At 27.7% G+C, this 21,286-nt stretch overlaps 1 protein-coding gene across 3 annotated transcripts in view; it reads left to right on the plus strand.

Annotated features, from left to right (window-relative positions):
• Positions 1–21,286, plus strand: part of LOC135128706 (uncharacterized) — a 309,373-nt gene that overhangs the window by 287,132 nt on the left and 955 nt on the right. For 2 of the 3 annotated variants that reach the window (XM_064055730.1, XM_064055733.1), the window contains 3 exons: positions 6,560–6,831; positions 15,215–15,664; positions 15,719–15,906. In XM_064055730.1, the coding sequence (XP_063911800.1) occupies positions 6,560–6,831; positions 15,215–15,664; positions 15,719–15,906 (910 nt within the window). The remainder of the gene's footprint in view (positions 1–6,559; positions 6,832–15,214; positions 15,665–15,718; positions 15,907–21,286) is intronic. The other variant, XM_064055731.1, reaches the window with a different exon arrangement.

Genomic DNA, 21,286 nt, shown 5'->3' on the forward strand with positions numbered 1-21,286 from the left:
CTAAAATGTACAAAATATGATGAGTCTGTACTTGTGATCTATCACTCCATTCATATTTTTTGGATTTGCATATACAGGGTGACTCAAAAAAATTAATGAATGCGTAAATATATTTTATTGATTTAATCAGGAACTACAAAACCGAATGCTCTGAAATCTTGCAGATGTTTTAAGGTCATAAAGAGCATAATAAATGTTTAGTCAAAATATATTTGCTTATCCCCTCCAAAGACTTGATGACGTCAGCTCGAAAGTTTGCCGAATAAATCATATCTAAAATGTACAAAATATGATGAGCCTGTACTTGTCATTTATCACTCCATTCATATTTTTTGGATTTGCATATTCAGAGTGACTCAAAAAAATTAATGAATGCGTAAATTTATTTTATTGATTTAATCAGGAACTACAAAACCGAATGCTTTGAAATCTTGCAGATGTTTTAAGGTTATAAAGAGCATAATAAATTTTTAGTCAAAATATATTTGGTTATCTTCTACAAAAAACTGATGACGTCAGCTCAAAAGTTTTCCGAATAAATCGTATCTAAAATGTACAAAATATGATGAGTCTGTACTTGTGATTTTATCATTCCATTCATATTTTTGGATTTGCATATGCAGGGTGACTCAAAAAAATTAATGAAGGCGTGAATTTATTTTATCGATTTAATCAGGAATTACAAAACCGAATGCTTTGAAATCTTGGGAATATTTTAAAGTTATTATAAGCATGGTAAACTTTTGTTCAAAATGTATTTGTTCATCCCTCCTAAAAAAATTGATGACGTCACCCTTAAATTTTGCTGAATAAATCCTATCTAAAATGCAAAAAATATGATGAGTTTGTACTTGTGATTTATCATTCCATTCATATTTTTTAGATTTTCTTAAGAGGTGGTTCAAAAAAATTAATGAAGTCAATTTATTTTATTGATTAAATTAAAGGCAACACTTATTATTAGTATTACACCCCAACCAACCCAATTTGGTAGACACAAAATTTGTTAAAGGAAAAACTCGGTTGAAACATAAGGGTAGCACGCTTATTTACATCGACTTTAACATTACAGACCTGCATTTGTTTTATGCGTTCACTTGATTCCGCGAATGTGAAATAGACATGTTTATAATCAACCAATTGTGAATTTCACCGTCAAGAATTAAAATAAAACCCAATGTTTTATATAATAAGCGGAAGTCGAAGCAATAAAACCGACGGTCGTTTTGTTTACAGTTTCTGTGTTTGGCTCTCACGTATGCTGTTACCCCTGTCATCTTAAATTAACAATGTTTATACATACACGATTTTCAGTTGCCTCTGATACGTAGGTATACGTGAGTAAATTGTTTCGTTATTTTATTGATTATTACAAATCAATATTCAAACGACCCAATTCATTTTCCCGAAAATTTGAGAATATAATAATTTTATTCTTAGTATTACACTACATCTATCCCAACTGATATACGTGTCCTTGCAAAAATGTTGATGACGTCATCGCAATTTTTTTTTAAATTCCCACTACAAAAATGTAATGAGAAAAAAAACACAATAGGCATGCAGTCGTCAAGTTTCCGACAGCGAGGGAAGTACTGTCTAAACTCTTTAGACCAATTTTTTTATTATTGCTGTAGTGGACGCAAAACTGATGACGTTTAATATGTAGGCTGTCCGTAATGCACCCATAACCGGATCTTCTAAAAAATATGCATTAAGTTTTTCGAATGAATAAATAAGTATGAGTATTTTAGTTGGCTGTGTAAACAGGAAAAATTATCAATTAAGCTTGATATTAATTATAGTACGTATCAAGGAGCCTATTTCCACGTTCGTACTGATAAGGATGACGCACACTCATGTCGATAATAATTATCGTCCACTTTTTTGCTAAATTAAATTGCTAAGTATACAGCGCATTCACAGTAGTCCAGTGTTTCGACCAAGAATCCGTAACTACTAATTATTATTTAATAATTATTAATATTTAATTACAATGCGAAAATTGTAAAATTAAAATATCGAAAAAGTGAGATCCAAAAATGTAAAAATTCTCAAAATTGAAGTTCTAAAAATTCAAAATTTAAAAAATTTAAAATTCGAAAAATGGAAACATTGAGAAATCGGAGCTTCTGAACAGTCTTTAAGTCGGGAAATCGAAGAATTGAAAAATAGGGAAATCGTAATAGCCCAAAATCGAATAATTAAAATTTGAAAAATTTAAAAATTAAATTAAAAAAATCAGAAATTGATAAAACTGAAAAATCGAAAAATTTAAAGTTCAAGAAATCAAAAAATTCAAATACCAGAAAATTTGAAGGATCGAAAATTTGAAAAATTCCTAAACTTAAATATCAAAAAACTGATCAATCGAAAAATTGAAAAGTCGAAAAATCTCGAAAAATTGAAATCAAAACCCTGAAAAATTGAAAAATGGGAAAGTCAAAATATTGAAAAGTCGAAAATTTAGAAACCCAAAAATCGAAAATTTGAGAAATCGAAGAATTGAAATTTCCAAAGTCTGAAAAATTTAAAAACCGAAAAATAGAGAAATCGAAAAGTGGAGAAGTCGAGAAATCGACAAACCGAAAAATCTAAAATTAAAATATCAAAAAATTGAAAAATCGAAAAATTGAAAAAACGGCAAACAGACAAATGTCAAAACTTTGAAATATCGAAAATCTTTCGAATTTTTTGAATCTCTGGAATCTCCAGTCTCGGAATTTTTTAAATTTCTGAAACCTTTTGAACCTTTGTAACTTTAGAATCTTCAAAATTTTCGAACATTTCAGATTTTTTGGGACCTTCAGCCTTTGAAATTCTCGGATTCGATCAATTTTTTGAGTTTTCGTAACCTTCAGAATTTCCAGAATATTCAGAATCTTTAGAATCGCTGGAATCTCTGGAACCTTTGGAATTTCTGAAATCTTTGAAGTGACTGAAATCTGTATATTCTTCAGAATCTTCGTAACCTCAAAAAATCTAAAAGTGAAACAATTGAGAAATCCAAAAGTAAAAAATCCAAAATTCGAAAAACCGAAACGGAAAAAAATTGAAAATTCTAATATTGGAAAATCGAAAATTCGAAAATCGAGACTTCGAAAAATCCAAGAATCGAAATATTGAAAAATGGAAACATGGAGAAATTGAAAACTCAAGAAATTGAAAAATCGAAAAATTGAAAAAATTGAAAAAACCAAAAATTGAGTAATCAAAACATGTAGGAGTAGAATTTAAAAAACGAAAAATTGAAAAATGAAAAACTGAAAACTCAAAAATGAGAAATCGAAAAATCTAAAATTTAAGAAATCAAAAAATTAAAATATCAAAAAAATTGAAGAAAAAAAAATCCCAAATCTCAAATTGATCAATCGATAAATCGAAAAAATTAAAATTCGAAAAAAAATTGAAGAAATAGAAAAATCCTAAAAGTTGAAACATCGAAAATTTGAAATCAAAATATTGAAAAATTGAAGAATCGAGATATCGAAAAGCAAACAAATTGAAAATTCCAATATCGGAAAACCGAAAATCCGAAATTTCGAAAATTGAATGTTTGAAAAATGTAAAAATCGAAAAATCGAAAAAATTCCCAAAATAGAAGTTCTAAAAATTCAAAATTTAAAAAAATTAAAATTCGAAAAATCGACACCGAGAAATCGGAGCTTCTGAAAAATTTTTAAGTCGGGAAATCGAAGAACTGAAAAATAGGGAAATCGTAATAGCCCAAATTCGAAATATTAAAATTTGAAAAATTTAAAATTCAAGAAATCAAAAAATTCAAATACCAGAGAATTTGAAGGATCGAAAAACTGAAAATTTCCTAAACTTAAATATCAAAAACTGATCAAACGAAAAATTGAAAAGTCGAAAAATCTCGAAAAATTGAAATCAAAACCCTGAAAAATTGAAAAATGGGAAAGTCAAAATATTGAAAATTGGAAAATCGAGATTTCGAAAAATCCAAAAGTCGAAATATAGACAAAACGAAATTTCGAAAGTCTGAAAAATTTAAAAACCGAAACAGAGAAATCGAAAAGTGGAGAAGTCGAGAAAACGACGAACCAAAAAATCTAAAATTTAAATATCGAAAACTTGAGATCCAAAAATGGAAAAATTCAAGAAATGAGAAAACTAAAATATCAAAAAATTGATAAAAACGGTAAACAGAAAACTTTGAAATATCGAAAATCTTTCGAATTTTTTGAATCTCTGGAATCTCCAGTATCGAAATTTTTTAAATTTCTGAAACCTTTTGAACCTTTGTAACTTTAGAATCTTCAAAATTTTCGAACACTTCAGATTTTTTGGGATCTTCAGCTTTTGAAATACTCGGATTCGATCAATTTTTTTAGTTTTCATAACCTTCAGAAGTTTCAGAATATTCAGAATCTTTAAAAAATAGAATCTCTGGAACCTTTGGAATTTCTGAAATCCTTGAAGTCACTGAAATCTTTATATTCTTCAGAATCTTCGTAACCTCAAAAAATCTAAAAGTGAAACAATTGAGAAATCGAAAAATCTAAAATTTAAGAAATCAAAAAATTTAAATATCAAAAAAATTGAAGAACTGAAAAAAAAATCCGAAAATTTAAATTGATCAATCAAAAATTGAAAAAATAGAAAAATACCAAAACTTGAAACATCGAAAAATTGAAATCAAAATATTGAAAAATTGAAGAATCGAGATATCGAAAAGGAAACAAATTGAAAATTCCAATATCGAAAATCGAAAATAGAAAAAAATCGCAAAATTCAAAAGTCGAAATATAGACAAAACGAAATTTCGAAAATTGAAAATTGGAAAAATCTAAAAGCCGAAAAATCGAAAAATGCAGAAGTCGAGAAATCGACAAACCGAAAATTTTAAAATTAAACTATCGAAAAATTGAGATCCAAAAATTTAAAAATCGGAAAATTTAAAATTCGAAAGTTCGAAGCATGGAGAAATTGGAGTTTCTGAAAAATGTTTAAGTCGGGAAATCGAAGAATTGAAAAATAGGAAAATCATAATAGCCCAAAATCGAAAAATTAAAATTTTAAAAATTTTAAAGTTGAATTAAAAAAATCAAAAATTGGTAAAACTGAAAAATTGAAAAATTTAAAATCCAAGAAATCAAAAAATTCAAATACCAGATAATTTGAAAAACTGAGATACCGACAAATTAAAAAGTGGAAAAATCTGGAAAAATTGAAATCAAAACCCTAAAAAATTGAAGAAATGGAAATTGAAAATATCGAAAAATCGAGAAATGGGAAAATCAAAATATAGAAAAATCGAAAAGTTAGAAACCCAAAAATCTAAAATTAAAATATCGAAAAAATTTAAAAATTAAATTAAAAAATTTAAAAATTGATAAAACTGAAAAATCGAAAAATTGAAAAGCCCTGAAAAATTGAAGAATTGATAATTCGAAAATCAACCTTTGTAACTTTAGAATCTTATTTTCGAACACTCCAAATTTTTTGGAACTTCAGCTTTTGAAATACTCGAAATCTATCAATTTTTTGAGTTTTCATAACCTTCAGAATTTCCAGAATATTCAGAATCTTTGGAATCCCTGGAATCTCTGAAACCTTTGGAATTTCTGAAATCTTTGAAATCATTGAAATCGTCATATTCTTCAAAATCTTCGTAACCTTGAAGTTTTCAGATATTTTGGAATCTTCAATCTTTCAAATACTGATAATCTTCAGAATTGTGAGAATCTTTAGAACCATTAGTGTCTTCATTCAGAATCGGTAGAATCTCCAGAATCTTTCCCATCTTTACAACCTATAAAATTCTAAAGTTGCGGAATATCCAGAATTTTTGAAATTTCTGGAATATGCCGAATCTTTGAAAACTTTAATGTCCTCAGATTTTTTTGAAATCTTGAGCCTCAGAATCTTTAGAAACTTTAGAATCTTTACACACTCGTAATATTCGAAATCTTTGGAACTTTTAGAATCGCTGGAAATTTGAAATACACAGAATTTTTAAAGTTTCTGGAATCTTTTTAACCTTTTCAATCTTCAAAATTTTAAGAATCTTCAAAGTTTTTTTTAAGTCTTCAGTCTTACAAATATCTAAAGTTGGGTAGAATTTGATATGCTCGATTTTCCGACGTAATGTACGCGTAAAGATGGCAACCAATAATTTAGTTTTAATAAAGATTCAAAAGATTTAAAAACTGACTAGTCGTGAAATCGCTGATCGAAAAATTGCAAAATCTAAAAATTGAAACAATTTAGTAAAAATTAAATTGTGTATCAATATAAAACCCAACTTTCGTTCTTCATAGCCAATAAGAATGAATGATCAAAACGGAAGTGAGGTGGGTGGGCGAGGCCACTTTTTACTTTGATTTAATCTTAGATTCTACAATTTGTCAAAATAAGGCAGTGAAATAGAGAAAAGAGGTGGGCGGGGCTGAGTTTAGCTTTTTTCTAAAGGGTTTTATAAGCAAGCAGTAGCCCCGCCCACGTAACCCCTCTTCATTTCAATGACTACTCTTAATATTGTTGCTAGTGACGACAATTTTGATTTTTTTTGTTGTAACAAGATTATTTTTTGCAGATGATGTCAGCATATCAGAAGCGCACTCATCACCCATGCTCGCGTCCAGAAACGGGAGCAAAAGCGCCACTCCTAGTCCCGTCGCACCCGGCTCGAGGAGGGGCACCGGATCGGTCTCCAGTCAGGATTGGGCCAGCGTCACCGCCGACGACGACATCGACAGGCTGGTCGTGATGCACCAAAGAAGCAGTCTGTCGAGTCTGGGGGTACGTGAGATTTCGAAAAAATTTCATTTGCCTACGCCACCTCGGTTCAAGTTTCTGCGTTCTGAGGTTAATAGACGATGCCTAATACAGATTAATTAATAATAATTATATTTGAATTTCTTGAAAATGTAACATGTTCTTTTTAAATTGTCGTAAGTTGGAAAGGCGATGGGAAGTCGTTTATAAAAATTAAGAAGAGAGGAGGGGCAAGTACTGACCCTTGAGATAGTTCTATATTCATGTGAAGGCTGTGAAGTATTTTGTTTAAATTTCTCTATCTACATACATTGTGTTACACAGATAAGATCTAAACAGTGTATGCTTATAGATTATTCCCGCTTAAGTTGGTAACTATACGATCCACTAGCAACGCGACTCTATTTCAAAAATAATTTTAATTTAAATTATAGAACATTTTGCTGCAGGTGGACTTAAAAATTATTAAAAGAGGTTTTAAATTAATTCTGAATCATAACGTAGTAAACAAAGGAAAATTTTAATTTGGAAAATATAAGAGGAAACGAAAAAAATTAATTTTATCAGGAATAGAAGCGGAATGACAAAGAGTCTCATGTAATATGCATTGCTTAGGGATTTTGTGTAGCCCCAATTCAACATGAAACACATAGAAAACGAGTGATATTATAATTAACCTTAAAAGGATTTTTTTTGTAAATGCTCAAAAAAACGGGAGTATTGTGACGACACAAAATTTGGAGGCTGGTTTGGATTACTTTTTTTGTAAAAAGAATGTTCTTCTGAGAAATTACTACGCGCTTTAGCGTTTTAGTTCGGAGATAAATTATTAAATTTGTAATACACTCCAATATTTTATTAACGTTAACTGTAAAAATCTCGTCGGAATACAGGCTATCTATTATTTACATTTCTTACGAAACAAAGGATACTTCGGAGAATTTCAAACTACAAACATTAGATAAACTATATATTTACAAGCAACCTATCAAACTTATTTTGTGAAGATTAAATTTTATCATCGCAGAAAATCGGTGCCGTTATCCAAAACTTGAAACTCCTAGTTGGCAAACAAAGTATGAGCCAATCGCGAAGAAGAAAAATGAAAAAATAAATTTAATCTCGCTCTTACAGTAAATAAAATGAGCGATTAAGTAGAAAACGGGGTGGGTGGGCTGGGCCACTTTTGAATTATTTTAAGCGTAGATGCGACGAAAAACTGAAGAATGAAACTGAAAATTTGAGAAAAGTAAAAAATAGAATAGTAGAAAATCGAAAAGTAGAATAGTTGAGCAATGGAAAAGCTGAACAAAAAAAGTAAAAAAATTGATAAGTGTAAAAACTGAAGAACGGAAAAATTGAAAAATCGAAAATTCAAAAACCCAAAAATCGAAAAACCGAAAATCCGAGAAACCAGAAAACCGAATAAGGGAGAAATGGAAACATCAAAATGTTGAAAAGTAGAAACACCGAGAAATCTAAAACCCAAAAAATGGAAAAATCGCAAAATTGAAATATTAAGAAATTAAAAAAAAAACGCAAAGTCAAAAAATTGAAAAATCAAAAAACGCGAAATCGTGGAATCTAAAAATTCAAAATTTAAAAATGGAAACATCGTGCAATCGGAAAATTGAAACATCGAGAAATCGGAATACCCCAAAATCGAAAAATTAAAATTTGAAAAATTTGACTTAAAAAAAAATCGAAAAATTTATAGAACTGAAAAAACCAAAAATTGAGAAATAAATAAATGTAGAATTTAAAAAACGAAAAATTGAAAAATCGAAAACGAGAAATCGAAAAGTCTAAAATTCAAGAAAATTAAAATATCAAAAAAATTGAAGAACTGAAAAATTAAAAAAAAACCCAAAACTCAAATTAATCAATCGAAAAATTGAAAAATTGGAAAGTCGAAAAATCTCAAAAAATTGAAATTGAAAACCTGAATAGAAGATTGAAAATCGCAAAATGGAGAAATGGGAAAATCGAAAAGGAAACAAATTGAAAATTTAAATATCGAAAAACGTAAATCCAAAAAATCAGAAAACCGAAAATCTGAAAAATCGCAAAATGCAAGAGTCGAAATATAGACAAAACGAAATTTCGAAAATTGAAAGTTTGAAAAATCTAAAAGCCGAAAAATCGAAACATCGAGAAATCGAAGCTTCTGAAGATCGAGAAAGTCGAGAAATCGAAAAATTGAAAAATAGGGAAATCAAAAAATCGAGAAATCGAAATAGCCCAAAATCGAAAAATGCAAATTTGGAAAATTAAAAGAATCAAAAATTGATAAAACTGAAAAATCAAAAAAAATTTAAATCTAAGAAATCAAAAAATTAAAATATCAAAAAAATTTATTAATCGAGAAATCGAAAAATTGAAGAAGCGATAAGCAGGAAAATCCCAAAACATTGAAACATTGAAAGACTAAGATACCGAAAAATTGAAGTCAAAAAATCCTCAAAAACCTGAAAAATTGAAGAATTATAAATCTGAAAATATCGAAAAATCGAGAAAAGGGAAAATCAAAATATTGAAAAATCGAAGATTTAGTAACCCAAAATTCGAAAATCGAAATTTCGAAAAATCCAAGAGTCGAAATATAGACAAAACGAAATTTGGAAAGTTTAAAAAACATAAAAACCGAGAAATCGAAAAGTGAAGAAGTCGTGGAAAAATGGACAAACTGACAAATCTAAAATTAAAATACCGAAAAATTGAGATCCAAAAATGGAAAAATTCCCAAAATTGAAGTGTTGAAAAGTTGAGAAATCGAGAAACATAGGAATCGAAAATTGAAAATTAAAAAATGCAACATTTAAAAAACGAAAACTTGAAAAATCGAAAAATTAAAGAAATAAATAAAGGGAAATTAGAACATACAAAGATCGACGAACTGAATAACCCAAAATTGAAAAATTAAAAACTGAACAGTTTAAATCTAAAGAGGATCGAAAAATTGAAAAATCCGAGAAATCGAAAGTTAAAAATCCAAAATTGAGAAAAGGAAAAAATTGAAAAACCAAAATATTGAAGAATCGAAAAATTGAAAAATCAAGAGATTGAAAATCTCAGTACTGAGGAACGTGGAAAAATTCGGAACTCGAAAAAATGAAAAATCAAAAAAAATTGGGAAATTAGGAAAACATTTAAATTTAAAGAAAACTGTAAAATCGAAAAATCGAAAATCCGAGAAACCAGAAAACCGAAATTTCGAAAATTAAAAGTTTGAAAAATCTAAAAACCGAATAAGGGAGAAATGGAAACTTCAAAATGTTGAAAAGTAGAAACACAGAGAAATCTAAAACCCGAAAAATGGAAAAATTGCAAAATTGAAATATTAAGAAATCAAAAAAAAAACGTAAAATCGAAAAATTGAAAAATCCAAAAACGTGAAATCGTGGAATCTAAAAATTCAAAATTTAAAAATGGAAACATCGTGCAATCGGAAAATTGAAACATCGAGAAATCAGAATACCCCAAAATCGAAAAATTAAAATTTGAAAAATTTGACTTTAAAAAAAATCGAAAAATTTATAGAACTGGAAAAACCAAAAATTGAGAAATCAAAAAATGTAGAATTTAAAAAACGAAAAATTGAAAAATCAAAAACGAGAAATCGAAAAGTCTAAAATTCAAGAAATCAAGAAATTAAAATATCAACAAAATTGAAGAACTGAAAAATTTAAAAAAAATCCAAAACTCAAATTGATCAATCGAGAAATTGAAAAATTGGAAAGTCGAAAAATCTGAAAAAATTTAAATTGAAAATGTGAATAAAAGATTGAAAATCTGAAAATCGAGAAATGGGAAAATCAAAATTTAAAAAAATTGAAGAAACGGGAAATCGAAAAGTAAACAAATTGAAAATTTAAATATCGAAAAACGTAAATCCAAGAAATCAGAAAACCGAAAATCTGAAAAATCGCAAAATCCAAGAATCGAAATATAGACAAAACGAAATTTCGAAAATTGAAAGTTTGAAAAATCTAAAAGCTGAAAAATCGAAACATCGAGAAATCGAAGCTTCTGAAGATCGAGAAAGTCGGGAAATCGAAATAGCCCAAAATCGAAAAATGCAAATTTGGAAAATTAAAAAAATCGAAAATTGATAAAACTGAAAAATCAAAAAAATTAAAATCTAAGAAATCAAAAAATTAAAATATCAAAAAAATTTGAAGGATCGAAAAATATAAAAATCCCAAAATTCAAATATAAAAAAATTTATTAATCGATAAATCGAAAAATTGAAGAAGCGATAAACAGGAAAATCCTAAAACATTGAAACATCGAAAGACTGAGATACCGAAAAACTGAAGTCAAAAAAATCTCAGAAACCGGAAAAATTGAAGAATTATAAATCTGAAAATATCGAAAAATCGAGAAAAGGGAAAATCAAAATATTGAAAAATCGAAAATTTAGAAACCCAAAATTCCAAAATCGAAATTTCGAAAAATCCAAGAGTCGAAATATAGACAAAACGAAATTTGGAAAGTTTCAAAAATCTAAAAACCGAGAAATCGAAAAGTGAAGAAGTCGTGGAAAAATTGACAAACTGACAAATCTAAAATTAAAATACCGAAAAATTGAGATCCAAAAATGGAAAAATTCCCAAAATTGAAGTGTTGAGAAGTTGAGAAATCGAAAAATATAGAAATCGAAAATTGAAATAAGTATTAAAAATTTAAAAAATCATAAAAAACGTAACATTTAAAAAACGAAAAATTGAAAAATGCACAAATTAAAGAAAAAAAGAAAGGAAAATTAGAACATATAAAGATCGAGAAACTGAAATAACCCAAAATCGAAAAATTAAAAACTGAAACGTTTAAATCTAAAGAGGATCGAAAAATTGAGAAAAGGAAAAAATTGAAAAATCAAAATATTGAAGAATCGATAAATTGAAAAATCCAGAGATTGAAAATCTCGGTACTGAGGAACGTGGAAAAATTGGGAACTCGAAAAAATGAAAAATCAAAACATCGAGCATTTGGGAGATTGTAATATCGGAAAATCAAAAAATTGGGAAATTGAAACAGCCCAAAAATCAAAAAATTAAAAATTGAAAAAATTTAAATTTAAAGAAGATTGTAAAATTGAAAAATCTAAAATTTAAAAAACAAAAAATTGAAAATTCAACAACTAATAAATCAAAAACGAGAAATAGAAAAGTCAAAAATTCAAGAAATCAAAAAAATTATATTTCAAAGAAATTGAAAAAGCGAAATACTGAAAAGTCCCTAAACTCAAATATCGAAAAATTGGAAAGTCGAAAAATCTCAAAAAACTGAAATCAAGAACCTGAAAAATTGAAAATTTAGAAACCCAAAAGTTGATGAATCGAGAAATCGGAAAACCGAAATTTCGAAAAATCAAAAAATCCAAGAGTCGAAATATGGACAGCGAAATTTCGAAAATTGAGAGTTTGAAAATCCAAAAGCCGAAAAACGGAGAATTCGAAAAATTGACAAATCGAAAGCTGAAAATCGTAAAAAATGTAACATTTAAAAAAACGAAAAATCTAAAAACTGAAAAATTTCGATCCTGAAATGTGGAAAAATTGAAAAATCGAAATATCAGCAATTGGAAAATTGAAACATCGAAAAACATAAAAATCGACAAAATGAAATAGGCCAAAATCGAAAAATTGAAAACCGAAAAATTTAAACCCGAAGAACCTCGAAAAACTGAAAAATCGAAGAAAAGTGAAATTGTCGAGAAATCAAAAGGCTGAACAATAGAAAAAGAAAAATTGAAAAATGGAAAATTGAAGGACTCAAAAATCAAAAAATCAATATTTCAAAAAAATTGAAAAAACGAAAAACTGAAAAATACTTAAGCTCAAATATCAAAAAATTGAAGAAGCGATAAACAGAAAAATCCAAAAACTGAGATATCGAAAAATTGGAAAGTCGAAAAATCTCAAACAACTGAAATCAAGAACCTGAAAAATTGAAAATTTAGGAACCCAAAAATTGATGAATCGAGAAATCGGAAAACCGAAATTTCGAAAATCGAGATTTCGAAAAATCAAAAAATCCAAGGGTTGAAATATGGACAACGAAATTTCGAAAATTATGAGTTTGAAAATCAAAAAGCCGAAAAACCGAGAAATCGAAAAATTGAGAAATCGAAAACTGAAAATCGTAAAAAATGTAACATTTAAAAAAACCAAAAATTGTTAAAAATCTAAAAACTGAAAAATCTCGATCCTGAAATGTGGAAAATATGAAAAATCGAAATATCAGCAATTGGAAAATTGAAACATCGAAAAACATAAAAATCGACAAAATGAAATAGGCCAAAATCGAAAAATTGAAAACCAAAAAATTTAAACCTGAAGAACCTCGAAAAACTGAAAAATCGAAGAAAAGTGTAATTGTCGAGAAATCGAAAGGCTGAACAATAGAAAAAGAAAAATTGAAAATTGGAAAATTGAAGGACTCAAAAATCAAAAAGGAAATAAATTGAAAATTCGAATATGGGAAAACCTAAAATTCAAGAAATCAAAAAATTAATATTTCAAAAAAATTGAAAAAACGAAAAACTGAAAAATACTTAAGCTCAAATATCAAAAAATTGAAGAATGAAAAAAATTGAAGAATCGATAAACAGAAAAATCCAAAAACTGAGATATCGAAAAATTGGAAAGTCGAAAAATCTCAAAAAACTGAAATCAAGAATCTGAAAAATTGAAAATTTAGGAACCCAAAAATTGATGAACCGAGAAATCGGAAAACCGAAATTTCGAAAATTCAGATTTCGAAAAATCAAAAAATCCAAGGGTTGAAATATGGACAACGAAATTTCGAAAATTATGAGTTTGAAAATCAAAAAGCCGAAAAACCGAGAAATCGAAAACTGAAAATCGTAAAAAATGTAACATTTAAAAAAACCAAAAATTGAAAAATCTAAAAACTGAAAAATCGAAATATCGAGCAATTGGAAAATTGAAACATCGAAAAATATAAAAATCGAAAAACTGAAATAGGCCAAAATCGAAAAAATTTAAACAATGGAAAAATTAAAAGATCGAAAAATTAAAAAATGGAAAATTCAAAAAGGAAATAAATTGAAAATTCGAATATGGAAAAATGGAAAATTCGAAAATCACGATTTCGAAAAGTCCTAGAATCGAAACAGAAAAAAACGGAGACATCGGGAAGTCAAAAAGTGGCGAGATCGAGAAATCGCCAAACCGACAAAATCTAAAATTAAAATGTATCGCAAAATTGAAAAATTCAAAAATAAAAGAAATCCCAAAATTGCAATGTTTAAAATTCAAAAACTCGAAAATTGAAATATTAAAAGATTAAAAAATCGTAAAAAATGTAACAGTTAACGAAAAATTTAAAAAAAATTAAAAATTGAAAATCAGAAAACGATAAATCTAAAAATAAAAATTTGAAAAATCGAAAAAATCAAAAAGGAAACAAATTTAAAGTTCGAATATCGAAAAGCCGAAAAATTGGAACATCGAAATATTGAAAAATTGAAACTTTGAGAAGTCGAAACATCAAAAGATCGAGAAATCAAAAAGTGAAGAAGTTGAAAAATCGACAAACCGATAAAATCTAAAACTAAAATATTGCAAACTTGAAAAATGGAAAAATTCCCGAAATTGGAAATGTCAAAAAGTTGAAGATTTGAAAACTCGGAAAAACGAAAAATTGATATATTAAAAAATTTGTAAATCGTAAAAAAATGTAATATTTAAAAAAAATGAAAAATCAAAAAACTGAAAAACCAAAAAACGAGAAATCGGGAAATCTAAAGATCAAGATTTAAAAACAAAAAATTGAAAAATCGATACACAAAACAAAAATTTGAAAATGGAAAAATCTAAAGACCGAAAAACATCGAGAAATTGGAAAATTCAAACATCGAGAAATTGGAAAATTCAAACTTCGAGAAATATAAAGATCGAGACATTGAAATAGCCCAAAAATTGAAATAGCCCAAAAATTGAAAATTGAAAAATTTAAATTCAAAGAAAAATTGAAAAATCACAAAACCTGAAACTTCCATTTTCAAAATTTCATAGAAGTATTTTTTTATAAAACTTGACACATAAACTAAAATTTCACGACAATCAGTCCAGTAATTTCGGATATTGCTCTTAAATTTCACAAAATTACGAGTTGTGTTATCAGAAAATAGTGGTGAATCAGAGTTAAATGCTTCGGGTTCATTACACAGGCATAAAACCGATTAGATTCTCATGTGTACACTTGTTTAATACACATTTTTAGATTTAGTCAGCATTTATGTGCCTGTGAGAGCTGAGCAGCTGAGTTAAATTTCGTGAAAAAGTGAAAGTACGCCCCTGGGCCGGGATTTTACCTGATACTGGTACAAGTTACTTAAACTTGTACAATCCTCCAAAAATTAAAAATTTAACATAAAGAAAAAAAGTTTTCAGAATATCACTAAACCATCTCAAAAAACCACTAACTTTCCCCCATTTTCCAGTTGCGTTCCGACTCCATGGCCAGCGTGTACTCCGGTGCCGGCGAGGGCAGATACGGCACCGTGGCGGTCCGAGGCCAAGTCGAGTTCGGCCTCCAATACAACTACAAAGCCAAAGCGCTCGAAATCCACATCAAGCAATGCAAGGACCTAGCTCCCGTCGACATCAAACGAAACCGCTCTGACCCCTACGTCAAAGTCTACTTGCTCCCCGACAAATCGAAAAGCGGCAAGCGGAAAACGAAAGTCAAGAAGCACACCCTGAACCCGGTCTTCGACGAGACCCTCAAGTTCCAGATATCGCTGAACGAGCTCGAGACGCGGACGCTGTGGCTGACGGTGTGGCACTCGGACATGTTCGGCCGGAACGACTTCCTGGGGGAGGTCATGATGACTTTAGAGAATAAAGTCTTCGATGATCCCACCCCCATGTGGTACAACCTCCAGGAAAGGGTGAGTGAGGGTGGAGTGAGTAGGTTGGGGGCTGACGGTGAGGGTGTGTTGCAGACTGAGCCCTTCGACGACATGTTATCATTCAAGGGTGATATCATTGTGTGTCTGAAGTTTGTTCCGCCGGATATGACGGTGCACAAGAAGGGGAAGAGGTCGAGGGGGATGCTGCACGTGCTGGTGAAGGAGGCGAAGTGTCTGACGGCGGTGAAGGCGAACGGGTCGTCGGATCCCTTCTGCAAAAGGTGAGCGCAGGCTTGGTCGTGCTAGAATCCTCTTTACTTAAATGAATATAATTCTAATAATAATAATAATAGTAATACTTTATTTACGACAGTAGCCATTTACAAAGTTAAATTAAATGCGAAATATAGAACAGAATGAAATATGACAAAAAAGAACATCAAACATAGTAGAATAAGCTTTATGATGTTGAATAAAATGTGTTTACCGTAAACCGCCTTCTTTTGGACTAAATGGTAATAGTAGGTATTATTTATCAACTGTAGAGAAATTTGACAAAAATTGAAGCAGATCATGAACATAGTGTGAATAAATTTTTGGAATTTGCAAGTTTTGACCTTTAAGTTTTTAAAATTTTCGATTCTTGAATTTTCAATTTTCTTTTGTTTATATCTCAGTTTTTCGATTTTTCAGTTTTTGGATTCACGAGTTTTCAATTTTTCGTTTTTTGGATTTTTCTTTTCAGTATGTCAAGTTCTCGATTTTCAATGTTTCAATGATTCAGGTTCGATTTTTCAATTTTTCGTTCCGTTAGTTTCTGAATTTCCCCGTCCAAAACTTGAAATTTTCAATGTTTAAATTTTTAATTTAAATTTTACATTTTTTCAGTATTTCGATTTTCGGCTTTTGAATTTTTCTATTTTCAGTTTACTTATTCAATTCTTGATTTTTTAATTTTTCGATCTTTCAATGTGTCCAGTTTTCAATTTTTCAATTTGTCGAGTCTTCAGTTTTCCAGTTTTCAATTTTTGAATTTGTCATTTCTTCAGTTTTGGATTTTTAACTTATGCACTTTTCAATTTTTGAAGTTTTTAATTCTTCAATTTTAAAGTTTTCGATTTTTTAATTTTTATGTTGTTGATATTTCAGTTTTTCGATTTTTCAGTGTTTTGACTTTCCAGTCCTCGATTTTCCAATTTTTCAATTCTTCAATTTTCGATTTTTTATTAATCGATTCATTAGTTTTTGGATTTTTCAATTTCGGACTTTTCAGTTTTTGAAATTTTCGAATCTTCAGTTTTTCGATTTTCAAATTTCAATTTTCCTTTTTTTATATTTCTGTTTTTTGATTTTTCGGTTTTTGAATTCTCTAGTTTTCAATTTTTCGATTTTTGATTTTTCTTTTCAATATGTCAAGTTCTCGATTTTCAATTTTTCAATGATTCAGGTTCGATTTTTCAATTTTTCGTTCCGTTAGTTTCTGAATTTCCCCGTCCAAAACTTCAAATTTTCAATGTTTGAATTTTTCTATTTTCAGTTTACTTATTCAATTCTTGATTTTTTAATTTTTCGATCTTTCAATCTGTCCAGTTTTCCAGTTTTCAATTTTTGAATTTGTCATTTCTTCAGTTTTGGATTTTTCACTTATGCACTTTTCAATTTTTGAAGTTTTTAATTCTTCAATTTTAAAGTTGTCGATTTCTTAATTTTTATGTTGTTGATATTTCAGTTTTTCGATTTTTCAGTGTTTTGACTTTCCAGTCCTCGATTTTCCAATTTTTCAATTGTTCAATTTTCGATTTTTTATTAATCGATTCATTAGTTTTTGGATTTTTCAAATTTCAATTTTCCTTTTTTTATATTTCTGTTTTTTGACTTTTCAGTTTTTGAATTCTCTAGTTTTCAATTTTTCGATTTTTGATTTTTCTTTTCAATATGTCAATTTCTCGATTTTTTGTTTCATATTTTGTTATCGATTCTTCAATTTTTCATTTTTTCAATACATATTCGATTTTTCACTTTTTTGATTTTTACTTTTCAGTTTTTCGACTTTCAATTTACATATTTAATTTCGGATTTTTAAAATTTTCAATCTTTCAATCTCCCCAGTTTTTATTTTAGATTTTGAATTTATCGAGTCTTCAGTTTTTGGATTTTTAATTTTTAGATTTTTCATTATTTCGATCTTTAAATTTTTCGATTTTCAAGTTTCGAATTTTCTGTCTTTCAATTTTCCGTTTTTCGATTTTTCTGCACTTAGATTTTTAATTTTCCAATTTTCCAATTATCCACTTTTCAATTTTTGAATTTGTCAATTCTTCAGTTTTGGATTTTTCATTTTGGATTTTCAAACTTTAGATTTTTCCGTTTTTCAGTTTTCCTTTTTTTGAGTTTTCAGTTACATATTCAGTTTTCGATTTTTCACTTATCCAGTTTTCGATTTTTTAATTTTTCGGTTCTTCAGTTTTTTGAATTTGTAAGTTTTCGATTTTTCAATTTGTTTTTTCCAATATTTCAGTTAACTGATTTTTCAGTTTTTGGAATTTCTCGCTTTCGATTTTTCAATTTTTCAATGATTCAGGTTCGAATTTTCAATTTGTCGCCTTTTGAATTACATATGCAGTTTTCAATTTTTGAATTTGTAAATTTTTTAGCTTTTGGAAATCTCAATTTTCATTTTTTCAATATTCCAATTTTCAAAATTTTTAGGTTCTTCAGTTTTTATATTTTCAAGTTTTCAATTTTCAAAATTTTTAAGTTCTTCAGTTTTCAATTTTCATTTTTCGGTTTTCAATTTTTCGATTTTTCAAATTTTCGATTTTTGAATTTATCGAATCGTCAGTTTTAGGATTACTCAATTTTCAATTTTCAATATTTCAATTTTAAAATTTTTCCATTCTTTACTTTTTGGATTTTCCAGTTCACAATTTTTCGATTTTTCAGTTTTCAATTTTTGGATTTACCAGTTTTCCGATTTTCAAATTTTCCGTTATTCAGTTTTCAATTTCCAATGTTTCGTTTATTCCGTTTTCGATTTTTCATTTCTTTTTTTTTCAATACTTCAACTTTTCGATTTTTCATTTTTTTTCCAATATTTCAACTTTTTGATTATTCAAATTTTCGATTTTCCAATTTTTCGCTTCTTTAGTAAGCTTTTGGATTTTCTGTTTTCCAGTTTTTTGATTTTCAATTTTTCATTTTTTCAATATTCAAATTTTTCGATTTCAAGATTTTGTATTTTCCCGTTTTCGATTTTTCAATATTGTGATTTTCAGTTTTTTGGTTTTTCACTTATCTAGTTATTAATTTATGAATTTGTCGATTCTTCAGTTTATGGATTTTTCAGTTTTAGATTTTTCAATAATTCAACTTTCAAAATCTTTGGTTTTTGAAATTTGAAGTTTTCGATGTTCATTTTTTCGATATTCAAATTTCAATTTTTTTTTATATTTCAATTTTTCGGTTCTTCAGTGTTCCATTTTTCAATTTCTCATATTCCAGTTTTTGGATTTTCTGTTTTCTAGTTTTTTGATTTTTAATTTTTCAATTATTTAATTTTTCAGTTTTTCATTTTTTCATTATTTCAGTTTTCGATTTTTAAATTTTTCAATGATTCATGGTCAATTTTTGACTTTTCAATTTTTCAGTATTTAATATTTTTGATTTTTCGATTTTTCATTATTGCGATTTTCAATTTTTTGGGTTTTCACTTATCCAGTTTCAAGTTGTCGATTCTTCAATTTACGGATCTTTCAATTTTCGATTTTTCGGTAATTCAATTTTCAAAATCTTTCAGTTCTTCGTTTTTTGAATTTTCCAATTTTCGATGTTCAGTTTTTCGATATTGGAATTTCATTTTTTTTATATTGCAATTTTTCCGTATTCAGTTTTCAATTTTATAGTTTTTGTTTTTCAAGTTTTCGATTCCACAGTTTTTGTATTTTCTGGTTTTCGATTTTTCCAATTTTCAATTTTCCAGGTATCAATTTTTCAGTTTTTCGAATTTTCTATTTTCCATTTTTCAGTTTTGGAATTGAGTCGAGTCTTCAGTTTTTGGATTTTTCAATTTTCGATTTTTCGATACTTCATTTTTAAATTTTTTTAAATTTTCAGTTTTTGAATTTTTAATTTTTGAATTTTCCAGTTTTCACTTTTTCGATTTTTAAATTGTAAATTGTTAAGTTTCCGATTTTCAATTTTTCATTTTTCAAAACCTCATTTTTCGATTTTTCACATTTCGGGTTTTCCACGTTTCGATTTTCAATTTTTGTATTTTCCCGTTTTCGTTTTTCCAGATTTCGATCTTTAGTTTTTGATTTTTGAAGATTTCGTTTGTTCGACTTTTCGATTTTTCAAATCTCCATTTTTCAATTTTTGAGTTTGTTGAGTTTTCAGTTTTGGATTTTCCAATTTTATGTTATTCAGTTTTTGATATTTCATTTTTCAAAATCTTTAGATTCTTCGATTGTTTGATTTTTAGTTATTCGATTTTCGAATTTTCAGGTTTTCATATTTCAATTTTTCGATTTTTCAGGTTTTAAATTTTCCAGTTTTCAATTTTTCGATTTTCAATTTTTCATTTATTCCTTTTTGATTTTTTAATTTTTCTTTTTTCAGTATGTGTACCAGTTTTTCAATTTCTCAAATTCTCGATTTTCCAAGTTTCGAGTTTGCAATTTCCAATTTCCTAGTTTTGAGTTTTAGAACTTGCCAAATCTTCAGTTTTTCGATCTTCGAATTTTTAATTTTCCAATCTTCCAGTTTTCAATTTTTCGATTTTCAATGTTTCATTTATTCTGTTTTCAATTTTCCAGATTTTGATTTTTCGTTGTCCCAGTTTTGAATTTTTAAATCTATCGGGTCTTCAGTTTTTGAATATTCAATTTTTCGTTTATTCAGTTTTAGATTTTTCAATTTTACAGTTATTCAGTTTCCGATTTTTCAATTTGTTAATTTTTAAATTATCCAGTTTTTGACTTTTCACTTTTTAATTTTTTTACTTTTGAATGTTGCAATATCTGTTTATCGATTTTTAAAATTTTTAATTAATTAAATTTAAAAAATTTTAATTCTATTATTCAGTTTCAGATTCTTGATTTTGGATTTTTCGATTTTTCAGTTTTTAGATTTTTCATTGTGTGATTTTTGAATTTTTAGGTTTTTTACTCTTGAGTGTTTCGATTTTTTCAAATTTTCGTGTTTTTGGATTTACAATTTTTGATTTTTCAGTTATTCAGTTTTCGATTTTTCTTTTTGAATTCTTTCGTTTTTGAATCATTTCAATTTTTCTACTTTGCAGTATTTCAATTTTTAAATTTTTCGATTCTTGGATTTTTTTAGTTTTCGGTGTTTCGATTCGTCAATTTTTCAGTTGCTGATATTTTAATTTTACAATTTTGCAATTTTACATTCTAAATTTTTCAACTTTTGATTTTTTGATTCGTCGATTTGTCAATTTCTCGAATCCGGTTCTGGTCCCAGAGTAAAATTCAGAAATATTGGGTTCGAAATTCAGTTTTGTAAAAAAGTTCTAAAAATTGCCATATTTCGTAAATGGCATATGGGTGATTTTTGAAACATGGTGGAAACTTTCGAAAAAATAAAACCAAAAATAACTTATAGGTGCCGAAATTTGCAAAAAAATTGTATATTTTCGAAAAT

The sequence above is a fragment of the Zophobas morio genome, unplaced genomic scaffold (assembly GCF_036711695.1).
Source record: "Zophobas morio isolate AGI-343-1 ecotype UQ-CSIRO unplaced genomic scaffold, CSIRO_AGI_Zmor_V1 ptg000014l, whole genome shotgun sequence".
NCBI lineage: Eukaryota > Metazoa > Arthropoda > Insecta > Coleoptera > Tenebrionidae > Zophobas > Zophobas morio.